The 18,381-nt window shown below is 43.8% G+C and overlaps 2 protein-coding genes across 6 annotated transcripts in view; one reads left to right on the plus strand and one right to left on the minus strand.

Annotated features, from left to right (window-relative positions):
* Window positions 1–1,556: 1,556 nt before the first annotated feature.
* Window positions 1,557–8,590, plus strand: tmcc2 (transmembrane and coiled-coil domain family 2). 2 transcript variants are annotated; one of them, XM_085274031.1, is made up of 5 exons: window positions 1,557–1,927; window positions 4,390–4,803; window positions 5,127–5,749; window positions 6,874–7,009; window positions 7,309–8,590. In XM_085274031.1, the coding sequence occupies exons 1-5, from the start codon at window positions 1,925–1,927 to the stop codon at window positions 7,606–7,608; spliced, it is 1,476 nt and encodes a 491-aa protein (XP_085130157.1). In that variant the 5' UTR covers window positions 1,557–1,924; the 3' UTR covers window positions 7,609–8,590. The 2 variants fall into 2 exon arrangements, with proteins under 2 accessions (XP_085130157.1, XP_085130158.1); XM_085274032.1 differs by having other exon boundaries at window positions 1,564–1,922.
* Window positions 8,591–9,431: 841 nt separating this feature from the next.
* The window catches only part of usp49 (ubiquitin specific peptidase 49), a 10,767-nt gene continuing 1,817 nt past the window's right edge, over window positions 9,432–18,381 (minus strand). For all 4 annotated transcript variants that reach the window (XM_085274036.1, XM_085274033.1, XM_085274035.1 and 1 more), the window contains 5 exons: window positions 16,893–18,337; window positions 13,259–13,466; window positions 11,484–11,592; window positions 11,051–11,256; window positions 9,432–10,945 (listed from right to left, as the gene is read on the minus strand). In XM_085274036.1, coding sequence (XP_085130162.1) covers window positions 10,842–10,945; window positions 11,051–11,256; window positions 11,484–11,592; window positions 13,259–13,466; window positions 16,893–18,272 — 2,007 coding nt within the window. In that variant the 5' untranslated portion in view covers window positions 18,273–18,337 and the 3' untranslated portion in view covers window positions 9,432–10,841. The remainder of the gene's footprint in view (window positions 10,946–11,050; window positions 11,257–11,483; window positions 11,593–13,258; window positions 13,467–16,892; window positions 18,338–18,381) is intronic.

The following is an 18,381-nucleotide window of genomic DNA, read 5'->3' on the forward strand; positions in this document are numbered from 1 at the left end:
CTCTGTCTCTCTTCCACAGCATGTCTTTATCCTGTCTTCCTTCTCTCACCCCAACCGGTCGCAGCAGATGGCCGCCCCTCCCTGAGCCTGGTTCTGCCGGAGGTTTCTTCCTGTTAAAAGGGAGTTTTTCCTTCCCACTGTCGCCAAAGTGCTTGCTCATAGGGGGTCATATGATTGTTGGGTTTTTCTCTGTATCTATGAAGTGCCTTGAGGCGACTTATGTTGTGATTTGGCGCTATATAAATAAAATTGAATTGAATTGAATTGAATCCCAAAGATGCTCTACAGGATTGGGATCTGGTGACTGTGGAGGCCACTGTGGTGTTTTTTTTTATGTTAATCAATTGGCATTAAGGGGCCCAAAGTATGCAAGAAATCAGAAAATCGATTTCTTGCAGAAATCGAGACTCCTGAAACCAGGCAACATTTATCCAAACATCTAATGTCCAAGTTTGGTGAGCCCGTGCAAATTGTGGCTTCAGTTTCCTGTTCTTTGCTGACGTCACTGGCAACATGGTGTGCATAGTTTGGTTGTAACGTTGGCTGTTATTTGAGTTTCTGTTGTCTATCTGTTCAAACCATTCTCCTCTGACCTCTGACACCAATGAGGTATTTTCTCCAAGAGAACTGCCGCTCACTAATTTGATATTTTCTCTTTTTCCGACCATCAGACCATTCCCGTAAAGAGGTGGCTGTGCAGCAAAATCCAAGCAGATCAGCAGTTTCTGAAATACAGCAGACCATGCCACATTCAAAGTCACTTAAATCGTCTTTCTTCTCTAATCTGATGCTTAGTTTGAATTTCAGCAGCTCCTTAGTCTGCATGCATAAATACATGGACCTGAAGCCATGTGATTGGCTAATTAAATATTTATGTTAAGGAGAGGTTGAATACACCCTAATAAAGTGTCCAGTAAGCGTGTTAACGTATTACCTCTTGCTATTATTGGGCCACGATCAATAAGTAATACAATAATTTAAAAATAACAACACACTAAAATCAAGTGTTGTTGAAGTCTATTTTATTTATTATACCTTCCAGTTCTTTTACTTGTTTTGTTCTCAGTTCCTCTTTGAAATCTATTCCAAGTTTGTTTTTGAAGACGACGATGACAGCGTGTTTTACGCTTCCTTTTTAGAGGGCGTCCCTCCGCGGAGACACATCCTGACGCACCGTCAGGCACAGAGAGATCTGAAGTTGGGTGAATATATCCTCGAGTAGTGCCGAGTCATGCAAACTGGCTTCTGCTGTTGTGATACCACTTTTTTTTCTTCACTCTTTTGTGAAGTAGGCAAATTACGAGAGCGAGTCGGCGCTCTGAGGCATTGTGTACTTTGGCACAACATCACTGCAGTCCCACACCAGCACAGGCGAAGTGCGCGTGTTTGTACTGGAGTTAGTTTAGGTGAGTGGAGCGCTCCCTCCCTCCACTCACCCCACCCCCTCCCTCCCTCCTCTGGCCTTATCAGCACGGGGGCACCTGCACGCCTGCGCCAAGCTCTCCCAGCCCCTCCATCATCTGTCCCTTAGCTCCCACATCCATTACAGGGCAGGACTGATAGCATTTGCATGTAGACCGAAAGAGGGACAGAAAGAGAGGGAGGGGGAGAGAGAGAGATGTAGGAGAGTGAAGCAGGGGGAGGCGGAGGGAGCATATGACACAAAGGAGAGGGAGAGAGAGAGAGAGATCGGAGCATTAGAGATAGGAAAAGGGAGAGGGAGGCTGCAGATATCGATGGTGTTAACGATGGAGCGTTAGGATCCAGGGAGGTGACAGTTAGCCAGACCCACGGCTGGGGGTAAAGACATTTGAGGAGGGGGGACTCCTCCTCGGTGAGCTCAGGGGGAGGCGGAGGGAGGAGGAGGAGGATGGGCCTCGAACACAGACTTGCAATGGCACTGCAAAAATTGGATTAAAGCAGTATGGTAACGTTTTCTGATATCCTTTTTTTTCTTTCCTTTTTTAAATTTTTCATTTTCATTTTCCTGCGCTGCTTGTGTCTCGTCCTCGCGTGCTCGCTGGCATCACGTCCCCGCGCGTCTCCCGCTGAGTGAAGAATGCACAGGCATCACCCTGTCCTCTTGTTTTCACGCCATAGACATCTGCCATCTCCATCCTCATCCTCACCGCTTCTCTCCCGACCTTCAGGAGTCTCGGCTTCATCCACAGCGTCGCTCCGTGGATCTTTTATTATTATTATTATTACACGTTTAAACAGAGACACCGCGTCAGGTTTGAGCACCACCGCAGCCGTCGCTATATGCCGATTTGCGCTTTTTTTTGGTTGCCCACTTCACCCCCTCTGATCCTGCGAGTGATAGCCACTCAAAAAAGCATCCCACTTTTTATTCATCTATTTTTTTTCAGAGATCAGGAAAAAAATGATTTGTTGTTTTTCCATCACGGGGCTGCAGTCATGCGTTTTCCTCTCCATCACACCGTGATTGTAACCTACTTTTACAATCACAGCGCGTGCTCATTTCACGCAGTCGCGCAGATATAATGTAAAATAAATCCTCGCGCCATCCCGCAGACAGAAACGAGAGCAGTGCTGTGAGAAATATCTCACAGCACTGCTCTCGTCATGTGTGAGCCCAAACTCGTGTCTGAGGGTCTGATTGCTGCGTTTTGACGTCAGGCGGAGAGTCATTATCAAACGCGCCATCTGCCAAAGCCGCACATAAACATATAATACTGACCAGGGAATCCCGCGTGGATCTGTCAACGCGGGGTCTCGTCGTGTAAAAGGGATTACATCCTCAGGCTGTTATGTTTTTTGTTTTTCTGAAGGAAAAGTCAGACGAAGGTTCAGGCAGAAATAGATTTACATACACGCTCAGCGTGTCTTTAGCATTAAAGTACACGCCACGTGCTGCACACCTTCGTGGGTTTACATGTGTAGTTTGCTTCGATCTTAACTAATCGTCATCGTCTTCTTCTCCTTCTTCGTTTTTTGAGGCTCAGCAGGGCAGGAAGCATCATCTAATTAATGCATGGTGGCCTTTCTATGTGGTCTCTAATCTCTCCGCTAGATCGGTTAAAGCTAATATGCCCCGAGTGGGCAAAATGACACATTTTGACAGTCCCATCGAAGGAGGTTTATTTATTTTGTTGAGTGATTTTACTGAGGTTACTCAGGTGTTTTGTTTCTGGCAGTTGAGATCTGGAAAATATAATCTGCAGTTTAGAAAAACAGAAGAAATTTTGTTTCCTGCAGAAAGTAAAGATTCAAATACTTTACATTTTGTCTGTTTCTGTGAAGATAATTTTTTGAATTACACACAACTAAAAATGAACTGAGTGTTTTATGTATGCGACCTATATGATGTACTTTAATTATAAACGAAGCATTACTGTTTTATTGTCATACAGCACCAGTCTTGAGCCAACCCTTGTCTCTTTATATTTTGCTTCGGCTTTCCAAAGGTCTTTCAAAGTTTGTTCTCACTTTCAGTCCAGTCCTTGTACCTTGTACCTATGAGTCATTCAAGAACAAAAACAACATCTCACTCAAGGGATGAACCAGTGTTGTCTCTATATGTGACAGAACATTAGCAAAGAACCGATTTTAAATTGCATCATATCTAATAAATATTTAATAATAGATTTTTTAATAAGTCTAATCTAGGCACTTTGTTACTAGCAGCCTGTCACAACAGCATATAACTTGTTTCCATTTCTTTAGCTGAATCTTTGAATAATGCTTAATATAAAGTTTAAAGGAAGGAAGGAAGGAAGGAAGGAAGGAAGGAAAGGAAAGGAAAGGAAAGGAAAGGAAAGGAAAGGAAAGGAAAGGAAAGGAAAGGAAAGGAAAGGAAAGCCCTGACACAGGACCTAAAAGATGCATCTGACCTTGAATGTCCTTCAAGTATCCTGGATATCCCTGAAGGCTACTTAAAGAAATTACAAGAATTACAAGAAAGCTTGAGGAAGAGAGTTCAGGCGGTCATAACAAAATATTGAATTTCAAGCTTGTTGGAGTTGTACAAACTCTGTTTGCCTTAATGTGCTGTATTTATGTTAAGTTTGCACATGTAAATCACTGCACCTATTTCCCATTAAAACACATAGATATAAGGAGTGGCTCAAGACTTTTGCACAGTAATGTTTATGTGAATATAACACCAATAATAACAGCCTGTGTTGGCACCACATGTCTGCAGATGAACTTCTTTTCTTGTAAAACCCAGTCTGTGAAGAGTCAGCTACAGTGAAGATGTTTCTCCTGCGCCGTTTATCTGAATAACCTTTGTTATCTCTACTTTTACACTTTTATACTGATGAGGCTCTGATTCCTTAGTTTGACTAACACCTCTAATGTATCTGGAGCAGTTGTAGCTCTCTTTTCACCCCTGAATAGCAAGTCACTGCCCTCTTGTCCCCTCAGCTGGACAAGAGTGAGGTGGCAACTCTAGGCCTGCCCTCCACTACCAGCCATGGAGGCTCTGACACCAACATCAGCATGGACGGAGCGGGGGCAGCAGCGGCGGTGGGGTCGGTGTCTGGGGGCATGGCGGGGGGAGCGGAAGGTGCTGTGGCCGGTGAGCCGCAGCGGACACGTGCTGCTCTGGAGCATCTGCAGCAGAAGATCCTAAAGGTCACCGAGCAGATTCGCGTGGAGCAGGAGGCGCGTGACGACAACGTGGCGGAGTACCTGAAGTTGGCTCACAACGCGGACAAACAGCAGGCGTCCAGAATCAAGCAAGTGTTCGAGAAGAAGAACCAGAAATCGGCACAGACTATTGCGCACTTACACAAAAAACTAGAGCACTACCACAAGAAGCTGAAGGAGATAGAGCAGGTAAGTGTGTGCGTGTGCGTGTGTGTGTGTGTGTGTATGCACGTGTCTTTCTTCGTGGTCTATTGGAACATTTATCTTATGAGTGACTTGAACAAGTGTTCAGTCTATCTTTGGGAGCGCAGTGGAGTCCAGAAATAGACTGATGATTTCCCAAACACTTATTTAAACCAGTGCATCCCCCCTGTGCCTCACCTGATTCTTCACAGGGACTGCTTTCCTCATCTGTGTTATGAGGGTTAAAACTTACCCTCATAACATGATCAGCTCTCTCCTTTAGGATCCTCCACTTCTCTGCTTCCTCATTCCTTTTCCCCTCTTCACAGAATGGGCCAGCCCGGCAGCCGAAGGATGTCCTGCGGGACATGCAGCAGGGACTGAAGGACGTGGGAGCCAACGTTCGTGCTGGGATAAGTGGATTCGGAGGTGGAGTAGTTGAAGGGGTTAAAGGAGGAGTTTCTGCTCTCACGCACACGGCCGTTGTCTCCAAGCCACGAGAGTTTGCCAGTCTTATAAGAAACAAGTTTGGCAGTGCTGATAACATTGCTCACCTAAAAGACACGCTAGAGGACGGAGTTGGGGGCCACGCTGAAGACACCCCCACGCCCCGCGCCCTGAGTGGAAGCGCCACCCTGGTCTCCAGCCCAAAGTACGGCAGCGACGACGAGTGTTCCAGCGCCACGTCTGGATCCGGAGCGGGCAGTAATTCTGGTGGGGCTGGTGGAGGAGGAGGGGGTGGTATGTTAGGCCCAACGATGGGGAGCCCCAGATTGGACGGGCACCACCACCACCACCATCACATGCATAGTTCATGGGACTCTTTACTTGAGGGTCTGCAGGAGATCAAGGCCAGCCAGACGCACATGGAGGACGCCATCGAGGACATGAAGGGCCAGCTGCAGAGCGACTACTCTTACATGACTCAGTGCCTGCAGGAAGAGAGATACAGGTAGATGTCCCTGCAAAGAAAAGCAATCACTAACGTGCTACACTGAACATCAAGATGCAATTCACACAAGGAAAAAACAACTCAGTCCCCACTGCTCCTTTTAAAATCATCATTAAATATGTACTTTAGAGCAGGGGTGTCAAAATTAAGGCCCAGTCGCCAAAAGTGGCCGTAAAAGTGCCGTCCACTAGACGTTATTGGAAAATGTGAAGGAGGGCATCGGGTTTGAAATTTCTGACTACATTTTCAGAGCTTTACAGCTTTTCCTTCTGATAAACACCTCCCCTCTAACAGTGCATGCAACACAAATTAATTATTCACTTAATAATTCATTATTAATTAAGTAATAGATAAACAACAATAGCACTCAGAGAGCACAACTCCCCCTGAAGGTCAAGGAGTATACTAAAGCTTTTGTTTTGCAACATGCTGTCTGACCTTTGACCTATGACCTTAAAGCCTTAAATGCTAGTGTATTTTATTATCTTTACCCAGACGATTGGTGCAGAATCGGCCAAAATCTTTGGCTTCAATAAGCTGCAATAACTTCAGATTTTGACATTTCTTCATGCAGTGTGTGATTTTGTCATCGTGATCAATTAGGGCATCATATTGAAAAGAATTACAAGCGTGTTCTCTCCATGCCCTTTCAAATGTTTTTTTTTAACCTTGGGCGCTAGAAAATGAAGGTCAAGGTCAAATGCTTAGCCAACCTAGGTAATCATGTCATTCAAGCCTGTTATACTGTTGTGAAGATTGAAGATCCATAAAACACTGTGGGTAATATAAAGTTTATACTGATTTTTACATTTGGTGTGACCATGACCAGATTTCCTCCCAAATGAAATCAGCTGAGCTCTTATTGATCTCTACCATCACACAAAATTTCAAGATGGTAGAGTGGTAGATGGTAGAAAGCAACAAACAACCAGAGGATGAATTAAATACAAGGAAACTTCTATTTTTTTGCCCTCTACTAAATGTATGTTTTGTACAATGAGTCCACAATAATAAAAAAAAGAAAAATAAATGACATCACAGGGATTAAATATGTAGATAAACCATGTAAAACAAGTTTGACATGCATGCTTTGGAGTACAGTGTGTGCTGCGCTGTGTGTTCAGGTATGAGCGACTTGAAGAGCAGCTGAATGACCTGACGGAGCTGCACCAGAATGAGATGACCAACCTGAAACAGGAGCTCGCCAGCATGGAGGAGAAAGTCGCCTACCAGTCGTATGAGAGGGCGAGAGACATTCAGGTAAAAACAAAGACTCCGATAGATCGTTGGAGACTTTGGAGTTTGCTAGAAGTTGGGATCAGAGCTGTGTGTGGGCAATATGTTTCTCCAAAACCTGTATATGCTTCAAAGACGTGAACGTACAAACTGTGTTTACTGACTGTGATTTTCAGAGGTAGTTTCAACTCTGACTAAAGCAGTTGAATTAAGACATTATCATTCCCTGTAAAAGGTGTCTTAGATTTTCAGGCCTTTTAATGAGGTTTTGAAAAACAAAATCGCACTAAGTGGGTTCATTTCTTTGGGATCTGCACACACAGGAGGCAGTCGAGTCATGCCTGACCCGCATCACCAAGCTGGAGCTGCAGCAGCAGCAGCAGCAGGTTGTCCAGTTAGAAGGAGTGGAGAATGCCAACGCTCGAGCTCTGCTGGGGAAGCTCATCAACGTCATCCTGGCGCTCATGGCCGTGCTGTTGGTCTTCGTCTCCACTCTGGCCAACTTCATCACCCCTCTGATGAAGACCCGGGCCCGCGTAGCCGCCACCGTCCTGCTGACATTGCTGCTGTTCGTGCTGTGGAAGCAGTGGGACTTTGTGGAGCTGTGGCTGCTGCCCAGCTAAACTTCCTGAAAGACACTCTACAGGAGGAAGAGGAGGAGGGGATCAGAGAAGCTGATTCCAGCTCAGTTCGCCATCACTGAAGGGACCCAGAGACTGAAGTGAAATGAAAGCCACTGCGGCGAGTTCCCTTTGAGTTTGAAGGCGGAGTGAGAGAGAACAAAGCACGGCACTTTTTAGTCGAGACCCGGCCTACAGGGAGCGCCGAGAGGTGTTTACAGAGCAAAAACAAGTGAAATTCTCTGCTTGCCAAGTGACAAAAGACATCCTTCCCTCTCACCCACATGTACCGGCACTGATGACCAACCGTCGATCGCATCGCTGTCACCAAAAACTGAGTTTCTTGCAAGAAATCTTTGGCCTTTTTCTAATGATTTATGATACATTCATTACAAAGACAGGAGCAAAAATAAAATGCCCGATCATGTTTGCTGTAATCTTCATGTTGAAGCTAATGTGTATTTGAGAGGAACAAGGTGTTTTTTCTTCTTTTCTCCATGAATGTTATGTGCTCATGCATGTCCTCATATGTGCACTGAGATGCATCTAGCTGGCATGAGTTAACATGTCATTACTGACAGACTGAATCTTCTATAACTGCCATTTTGGTGTCAGAATTGCAGCGCGGATCTGTCGTATCTCCACTCGGTGTCATTCCCGGTTTGTTTCACATTCTTCTCTGGTGTTGAAGCAGTGCTTTTTCTTTCGTTTTCCTTTTTTTTTCTCTTGCAAATGAATGAATAGTTAAAAAAAAATCTGCTACAATTCACCATACTGACTCAACAGTGTAAAAATCTGCTCTGTCCACAAATGCATTTTCATATTATATCTATTGTAGAACTGCTACTATCCACAGTGTCAACTTAACTGGCATGTTCAAAGTTTATATCCAGTTTGCAAAAAAAGAAAAAAAAGAAAAGAAAGAAGAATTATTGCTGTTTTATTAAACAATGTAAGAAATAAATGATTTCATATATTAGGCTGACCTTGATCCATCTCCTCATCGTCCTTCACGCCGACACCCGTTTGTTTTTTTTACTTTTAAAAACGTATTTGCATATGCAGGCACCAAAGTGTATTCTCTTTTGATTGCTTATAATAATTGTAAGATTATTGCATATAAATGGGTGGTTTTGCTGTTACAATGTGAATGCATGGGAAGCATAAAAAAGCAGCAGAGAGTGGATAAAGCTCCAGCTCTGACTGTGTGCATAATCATCGGATTACCTTTGGTTGGAAGAGGTAGGCCCGAAGGATGGGTAAATGTTAGTTTGCGGTGAGCTTGGCCATCCTTTTGCTCCACCCTTGACCATTGCATACAAACAAAGTAACATAGATCTTCCATAAAAGTCAGATATGAAGCATGGAAGAAGGGAAATTTAGGAGCTTCCAGTGTGAAAGAGTCCCATAAGCTGATTGATCTTAAGCATTTAAACACATACACATACCTTAAGGGAGCATTTGTAGAATGCTGTTTCAGACACTGCTGGCATGTTTATGGATCACAATTACTGATTCATATTTTTTTCATTTGGGAGTGGCGGCCACGCCCCTGATCACTTTACTGTTAAGGCAAGAAAGAGATTTACATTTGATTATGAGCGCCATCCTTGGCTGGATCAGATTATATTTCTAAGAACACATTAGTGGTTAGGCCTCGGATCAGCTGTGCATCCATCTGGTAACCTGATTATTTCAGTTCTACTTTACTCTCTTGGCTCAGCCATGAAGCTAAATTCATGAAGCTGCTCATAACCTTCTTTTAATCAGAATCACCACTCCCTCTGGAAAAAATACTATATAAAAAAAAAAAAAAATAAGCAAGAGAACCAAAGCATCTCAATTTTGTTTTGTCTTTTTAATAATTACTGTCAGGCAAAACCCATATGACCATTACATTTATGACAGGTATTCTTACAGTACACGACAGAACTCAAGGGGATCAGAGCCGGTGGCATGGCCACACCTGACCGCTAAAAAGTAAGACATTCATCGTCATTAGATTGTTCCAACTGTCACAGAGTTCACAAATGTATTTTGCATTTGACTCGTATCAAACACAGTTTTTCTTGACAACCTAGCAAAATCTAAAGACCTCGATAGAAACAGCAGAGTAGAAAACAAAATAAAAAAAGACAACAGAAAAAAACCCCCCAAAACACATTGTATATAACAAGCAGAAGAATTCCTGATTTTCTTAAATTTCCTGTCAAGATGCGAGATGTACAATATATTGCTTTCAGGTGCTCAACTCAAAAATGGGTACCCCAAAAAACAGATAAAAGAAAGAAAGAAAAAGAAACCACACATTCTTCGGTATCTACCCTTTAACTCGCGCCCCGTCTCCGGCAGGTTAAGAGAGGCGGCATGTCCAACCCAGGCTCAGACCGGTCTAACCGCAGGAGGAGGAGCAGACACTTCAAGGTGTTACGGGAGCCGACAGCAACAACTCCTCCTGCAGCTTTCCACTGAGTGTCTGATACTCGTGCTTTTTGCTTCTTTTCATGGAACAGAGCGGCTACAAAATAAACTAAAAACAAAACCTATTCGTGTTCACTGAGAGCCTTGAGCCTAAGACACAGTATCCAGTCACAGCAGTACATCTGAGGGAGAGGACATGATGAGATACAAATGACACAGGGGTGAGTATTAAAAGTTTCCATAACTGACGTTTCACGATAATTAAAAAAGCTGAGCAGAAGGCAACATGGAGCGTGGACCATCAGTGCGGTCGCTGGCAACGTTAAAAATGTGTCGCTTCATGTAAAGCTCAGCGGTCAAACGCGCGATTACGTGTAAAAATGCACATCGTCAACATTACTGTGGCCAAACGCTCCAAAGTCCAGAATCCGTGTTGCCTTTTTAATGTAAAATGCTGTCTCGGGGAGAGCGCCTGGTTGTTCCCAGACTCAACAGACACGAGCCTGATGGTTGTTGTTGTTGTTCAGCAGGACAGAGTCTGACCACAGTCTTCAGGCCAGGAATCAATACGCTGGTCCTACAGGCTGAGAAACCTGGGCTTCATTTACGAAAATGTTTTCTTACAGAGTCAAAAGTAAGACATAAACCCAGAGCTTTCTGATCTACTAGCTATGGCAACATTACTCACCACTATCATACTTCTTATCTGGATTGTGCTGCTAAAATGTTATGACATCTGGGAAAGCATCAGAAAACCTTTTCGTGAATGCAGCCCTAAGTTTCCACGCACAGGTTATCATCACAGCGAGAGGTACCTAAGCAGACCTCTGGGTATAGAAGAGAATATAGGCCTGAGTGTTGCACACTTCCTCCACACTGCAAACCTTCATCTCAGAGTCATTACAGTGGACCCAGAAACCTGAGGATAGCAAATGCACATTAAAAAAGATGTTAAAAAAAACAACAACACAGCAGAACATTTGCATCTTAAATAAACCACAGGATGCTGTGCGCTCTTCCTCACCTCCTTCTGTATTGTAGCAGTATGCGGTGTAGTGCCCTGAGCCGAAGCCTTTACCATGATGCATAACTACAGCAGACAGATCGTAGGTGTAGCCTCCTCTGTGGACAGAGTGACCTGAGCCTGTGCAGCAGTATGGTTTGATGTTCAGAACCTGGTCAAAGGCCACATGGACGCCGATTTTCTCCCTGTGGTTCCGCCCCGACCATCTGCCGTACAACAGGCGATAGTTAGTGTTGCTACACTTCACAAGCCTCGTCTTACAAAAAAAATAAATAAAGGTCGAGCACCCCAAGTTCACAACGCAAACAGAAAAAACAAGATCAAAACTACAGGAAATCCTGAAATTTCTTTGAGAAATTTCAAAGAACTTGGTTTGGAAGTAAAAAAAAAAAAAAAAAAAAAATTATATATATCAGCCTTTACAGAAACTTGCCTGAAGCGTTTGAGGTGCAGCCGGAGAACCTGAGGTAAACGGTAGATCAGAAGCTGCTTACATGCTTCTGACAGAACTAAGGGTTTGTGGGATGATTTCCGTCTTCTTTCTGAAACCATGAAACAAGGAGATCACAGGTTACTGATGCGAGGCTTTGTTTCCGCTGCACAAGTGACGCTTTCTTGCAAAATCTCAGGCTTTGCGAAAGTGTTGTGTGGCTCTCTCAAAGCTGCTAGCCTAGTTTTTAAGTCACTGCCTCCGCCGGAGCTGTCAGCAGGAGATTAAAGAGCTTCTTAGACAATGAATAAATAAATAACACCGTTGGCTTCATTAATCTGTTGAAAGCATTCAGTCATTCAGGTAAAGGTCACTTTACACACAAATGTTCCTCACGGGTACATTCAGATGCACCCACAGTTCTACAGTGTACTCTGTATGCACAGCATGGGTGAAATCTGACAATACATTACCTGACAAATCATACTTGAGGTGTTTACACTTTACTGATGTTTATTTGATGATTTGGGACCACAAGACTTCGCACTTCAGTAAATACAGCAGCTTTTACCTCACCTCCCTGAAATGAATCACTTAAACATTTTTTCCTGATAGATCCTGTCTCCATTCCAGTGAAAACTTCTAACTACATAACTGGAAAATCTGTTTTCTAGTAGCGGGGTGACTAGTTGTTCTGTTTACTTAGAAGAAATGGCTACTTTAGTAGGAAAAATGCAGGAAAACAGAACACTAGCAGTTGAATGCAGCTTACATTTCTGGATGTATGCGAAGCCGGCAGCCTGAAATTTGTCTCAAAATCCTACGTGACCATGTGATGTGATCTATGCGTGCCAGGCCATTCGTGAGTAGGAGGATGTCTGTAAAGTTTCAGACATTTGTATGCACAGGAATTGTGAGCAGCTGATCAGTATTCATTCAATATTTATTCAAATGTGGATGTGCGCATTTGTAAAACAGTTTCGCGTGTGGTAAAATTGCTTTGAAATTGCGTGGACTGAAGCACCTGCTTGTGTGTTCTCAAACGCTACACACACATCAATACATACATTTGTAAATCTTGCTTTATGCATTTGGATCACACTGTGTGTAACACTTCGGAGACGAACTTCTCTCCATCCTGAAAAATCAAGTCTTTTAACTGATAACGTCGGGAAACACATGCATGCGGTCGTAATCCTGTGCAATCCTCTTCATTTATGCGACAGTTTGCATGTTACTATTGTGCGTCTGATGAGAATGAAATGACAGCTTTTAATTAGTCATGACCCGGGTGTGCGTTTAGTTCCGATGCCATCAGATTAACAGGAAAATGTTCTGAACGCTTCATTTTTACAAGTTGCTGTCCTGACATTCTCAGTTATTCATAGAAATACCTCGCAAGAAAAACTGCATTGACCTTTAAAGAAAAAGCAGGGTCCGGAGTCAAAATGAATAAATCATGAAGGGAAATCTATAACTTTAAGTTCCACTTTGGATAATAACTTATTTAAAACCAATTCCCATTAGAATCCAAATTGTGTAGGTATGGTCCACTATCCAGTTCTCTGTCTGATGAATCAAGAGAATAATTTAACTGCTAATTGATATTTTAGGGTTGATAAGCAGCTTTATCAGAATGCATCCAAGTTGTCATATAATAGGCAGATATCCTGAAACAATACAGATTTATTCAACTCGAGCTTAAGAAGCAAAGTCTTATCAGCTAATAATGAACTTAAGACGAGCTTGGCTTGTGGTGCATTAAACATTGTACTGACTGTTGCAGTGGTTGCAGGCGTAGATGCTGCCTTCAAGAGCCTCCATCTCTGTAAACTTGGACAGCATCTCAGTGAGGGTGCAGCTACGCTGGTAAGCCGTCGAGCTCGAGCCTTTGTCTATGCTGTGGTATCGCTCTGGAAACTCCAAAGACAAATCCCAGAATGGCTCTACTGTGTTAGACTTGTGCTTACAGGATAGGCATGTCACCTAAAACATACAGAGAAGAGGAGGAACACAAGCAAAGGTGAGTGTGACGACGATTCCAAGTTTCAGCTGTAGCAGAACTCTGGAAAGTGGTTCAAACAAATAAATAAACTGATTTAATAAATTAAACAAAAATATCTGCCTGAATTACAAAACCAGACACTTCCCCATTCTAACTACATTCCAGCACAGGTTTATGCTCTTCATACATGATCACAATCAATCAACTGTCTTCTTTGGCCTGCTCTTCCAGGCAACTGCTTAACCCACCGTGTCTCTGCATTTTATTCTTTAATGCAGATGCATGCCTCTTTTTTATTACTAAACTCACAATCTTAACTGTGATTGGTCAAACCCTGCAAACAGAGCTGAACAGATGCAGTTAAGACTTTTTTTGTTTGTTTATTTGTTCACAACACCAAAAACACATCACCTTGAAGTGGATTGAATTTTGAATTTTAAAAATTAAATCGCAATTAGAACTGCAGAGTGTCGCCTTTGAAACTGCTGGACTTTGGGGGGAGGGTGTTCTGTGTAATGCGTGCATGTTGCATGGGAAGCGTTTTGGGTACTCCACCGTGCTCCAACAGTCCAAACACATGGATGTAAGGTTAGCTGGTGATTCTAAAGCAGCTATAGGTGGACATCACAGAGACAATACACTACAACGCACCATTGTAGTGTATTGTAGTGTAAGTCTGGTCCTCCTCATGCACCACCCTAAATGATTATAGGAATGTGGTGATGTGACATCTAGAGCAGGGCGATATGACCAAAAATATTTATCACGATATAGATTTGAAAATTTGCGATAACGATATAACTGACGATAATTGACACTAGACAAAATACTTTACAACTCCACAATTTTATTAGTGCAAAAAAACAAAAAACAAAACATGTATTTTCACTTAAACAAGCAGCTGTTTTTTTGCATTAAAGTTATATAAAAACGTAACAGTGCAAATGCAAATTCCTTGCTGACAGTTCAACCAAAAAGCATTTCCAGTAGAAACTGGCCGACATATCCTCAGCATAACCAAGTATAATATCCACAAAACTTAAAAAGAGGTTATACACACACAATACAGTAATATTATGTTGAAGCACCGTATGTATCACTCCGCGAGGCTCCTGCCTAAGATAGCCGTAATGCGCCGACAATCCATCAAGCGGTGCAGGTTCGTAGCTTAGCAAAGTCGTACTAAAACATTTTCGAGCGCCGTGTACATAAAATCGTTTTGAGGTCAGTAAACACAACCAGAATTCAAACATAAGGCACACGGGATTATAATGGGCACTGTCGATTTTCAGAAAAATCAAATGATTGATTTTAAGTGTGCCGTATTTACCAAAAAACACGGTAATAATGACGGCCCGCTAGCACGCTCTACCAAAAATAGTGCTTTGTTGTGTATCTGACGGACGAAAGCTAAACCAGTTCCACACCACTGAAGTTGCAGCATTTTTACAAACCAATTCTGGTTCATCCGTTTCATTCAACAATCCGCTTTCGCCCTTGTCATTCTCTGTCGCCGCCGTGCCTTTTTCGCCATGTGCGTATGAAAACAAAGGCACTGCGCACACGCGTTTTACCCATATTCTATCGTGATATTTCATTTTCTTGTCGTTGCCCAACATTATACCGGTATTACCATGAACGGTATGATATGGCCCAGCCCTAGTGACATCACAGTTTTTTCATGCAACCACAGACTTTGATTAACTGGAAATCTGTATCCATGGCATCTGTATCTGCAGCACAGTGTATAAATTTCAGCTTACCGTAATTGTCGGGCTATAAGCCGCTACTTTTTGCACAAGCTTTGAACCCTGCGGCTTTTAGTCAGGTGCGGCTTTTCTATAGATTGTCCATGATTTTTGTGATATCGTAAGACGATTTGTTTTGTTTGTTCCGCTGTTGTACGGCACTACGTTGCCTGGCGGAAGGATCGGGGTTCAAGAGTGGTATGTTGGTCACATGTCCATTCGCCAGGCAACATAGTGCCGTACAAGTAGCGCGAAAAACAAACTTCAAAGTAGCGCTATGCGTTCAGCGGGAGTCGTGGATGATGTGCGGCGATAAACTTGCGAAAAGCAAGTTGTGCTCAACTCCACCGGTGGATTCTGACAGCGTGGAAAAGTGTGCAAACATCCACGATCACCAACGGATTTCGAAGGGCTGGACTGCTGCATGATGAAGAGGAGGACACCGCCACGGCCCTTCAGAGGGTGTTCGACTCTGACACTGACAATGACAATGAGGATTATCTTTGGTTTTGAAAGTGACAACGAAGGAAAGAAGCTGAGAGTGGATGACGAAGCCATCCTGAGCCTGTTCGTTTCCGACACTGGAGAAGAGGACTTTGGTGGTTTTAGTGCGCAGGAAGATGGTGGTGAATGACTGACTTTTCTTCTTGTTAAAGCCATGTCACTGCACCTGAGCCTAAAAGGTAGTCTGAATCTATTTTTCTGGTGTGCTGTAGGTTATTGTTATGTACTACATTTGTTACTCATTTATGAAGCACAGCACATGTGCAAATATGTACCCATAACTTGATTTTCAAAATATTAATAAAAGGGGTGTGTCTCCAAACAGCCATCTCTTTCCTGACAATTCGCTTTGTGCATATTCTCTTACATATGATAAGTCAATATTGAAACACCTGCGGCTTTTGGTCAGGTGCGGCTAATGTATGTACAAAACAGGATTTTCCCCTGATTTTAGCTTGTGCGGCTAATATTCAGGTGCGCTTTGTAGTCCGGGAAATACGATATATATAATTGATATTAACTGATATGGGCCTTTGTGATTGGTAAGAGCACCTAAGTTGATACCTTTTACTGATGTCAGTGGCCGACGTTTATCTGATGTCTCATGTGAATTTTCTCAGTGTTCAAAGTTAACTGGGGACTAACTGAAGGACAGCTACAGGAGCTGATTACACCTCTTCAAAACAATGACTACAGCTTAACTGTACCCGGTGAAGCATGTTTTTGCAGAAGCATCCCAGAAACAGCACCTACTAAAAATACCACTGGGTCATTTTTTTCTCCTTTTTTTTATCTTGTCTTCATCTTGTAGGAAGGAAGTTAGACCCAGGAGAGTAAAGAACATGGTCAATTTTCAAAATAAAAGGCATGAAGACTAAAACGCTATCCTTTTACTTATCACTTATTAATTAACATTTATTACTTATTTTATTATCAGATTTGTGTCTCTGGCACAAAGGGGGAATATAAATATACAGAAATAATAATGAAAGCAAAACAAAACACAAAAGTCAAAATCTTGGCATTAGCCCAGAACTTCACAACAGACATGCAGAAATGGAAAGCAAGAGGGAAAAGAGATAAATACACAAACAAAACAACCTACATCACACTGGACAACACTGACTGCATGCAGTTATAAGTTAGGAGTCTCACCTGGCTGAGTAGCTGCCCGTGAAAGATGGTGTTGAGAACCTTTAGCACTTGCTTGGATAGTTTCCTCTTTGTGATGGGGATGACTATCCGCCTTTTGGACCCCTCTGTGTCCAGCTCCTGCTGCACCTTGTCCAGCAGCTCACACAAGAACTCCTGGGCATCCTGCTGGTCGTATCCACGGAAAGCTGGGATGAGGTTCCACACAGAGTGCAGCATGGCAAAGGGAGATACTAAAGACCACCGGCCTGACCACATGACCCTGAAAAGCGTATGTAACTCATGGCACAGAGACATCTGCTGGCGGGTGGAGCAGCGAGGAGGAGGCGAGACGCTTTCCTTTTTCCCCACGGGCAAATTCCAACAGCCCGCCTTCCCCATACGTCCAAGAGGGTATTCTGCCAGCGCTGTGTTACCACTGCTGACCACACCTCCTGTCACCCCCTTCATCCCCTGGGAGTGGTTGGTCTTGGCAAGTAGCTCCTCAGTCTCACACAGGTCCAAAGTGAGAAAACACTCCCTGAATTTCTGCAGGTGGCTCAGCACTTGCAATATTGAGTTCATGTAGCACGTGTTCCCCAAGTTGCGCAGACCGGTGACCCCCGGAGCGAGTCTCCGTCGTGTGACTGCATGCGTGGAGTAGTATCGCCTCAGTCTGGCAGCTTTGCCATTCTGAGAAGTCTTGCGGGACAGGGTTAAAAGTGAAGGCTTCTTTTGGGCAGGAGGAGGAGGTAGGCGTTCTGGAGGGTCGCGAAATTTGCGTGGAATGAGTGTGATGGTTGAACGTGGCGCCTGAGTAAGAAGCCTAGCACTCTTCCTGGGAGGAACATTGCCAAGTTCTTCCATGAGTCTCTTTTTCACCTCCTTCTTTTGTCTTCTAGCTTCCTCGAGTTTCTCTTTACGCTGATTCTGGAGCTCCTGATGTTTGCTGATCCACATCCGGAGCATTTTCCCCAGGAGTGCTTTCCTCCTGTGCCGCAAGGCCAGCTGCATGGCGGGCTGCGGCCCACTTTCCCCAACCCAGGGAGTACACTCCCCCCCTGTTGAAGAGCGCAGTGAGCGCCTACCCGGGCTCCGAACAGTGGAGAGCGCCCCTCTGAGGAGTTTGAGGTCACCCTCTGCGTTATCGTTGAGTACATAGTCTCCACAGGCAAAGCAAAAAACATCCAGCTCTCGCACCTCCATAGCCAGCGGATGGTGCGACTCCTGAAAGTGTTTGAGTGAGTGCTCCTCCATAAACCGTCCACAGGCCACATGGGAGCACTTGAGGCAGGCCCACACCGAATCGGTGGTGCTGCAGTCGACACAGTGCCATTTTTGCGGATTAAGGATCGAATGGTCTTGGCCTAGGCGAAGGCGTACCACGTGCTTACAACGATCCATTGCTCCAGATACACATGTGGCCTCAGCGATAGGACACACGTCCCGCAGCCAAACAGCAACTCATTCTGTAGAGGAAGAAAAAAAATAAAGCAAGATTACTGCTGATAGC

Source organism: Mchenga conophoros, linkage group LG5 (genome assembly GCF_057382185.1).
Source record: "Mchenga conophoros isolate Kocher_MC1m ecotype Shallow Benthic linkage group LG5, M_conophoros_male_GT1.1, whole genome shotgun sequence".
In the NCBI taxonomy this organism is placed as follows: domain Eukaryota; kingdom Metazoa; phylum Chordata; class Actinopteri; order Cichliformes; family Cichlidae; genus Mchenga; species Mchenga conophoros.

What these genes read in the sequence shown, in the direction of transcription:
- tmcc2 (XM_085274031.1), top strand. An exon ending in AGCTGAAGGAGATAGAGCAG is followed by an intron (nt 4,804 to 5,126) that starts GTAAGTGTGTGC and finishes CCCTCTTCACAG; the next exon opens with AATGGGCCAGCCCGGCAGCC. An exon ending in AGAGGGCGAGAGACATTCAG is followed by an intron (nt 7,010 to 7,308) that starts GTAAAAACAAAG and finishes CTGCACACACAG; the next exon opens with GAGGCAGTCGAGTCATGCCT.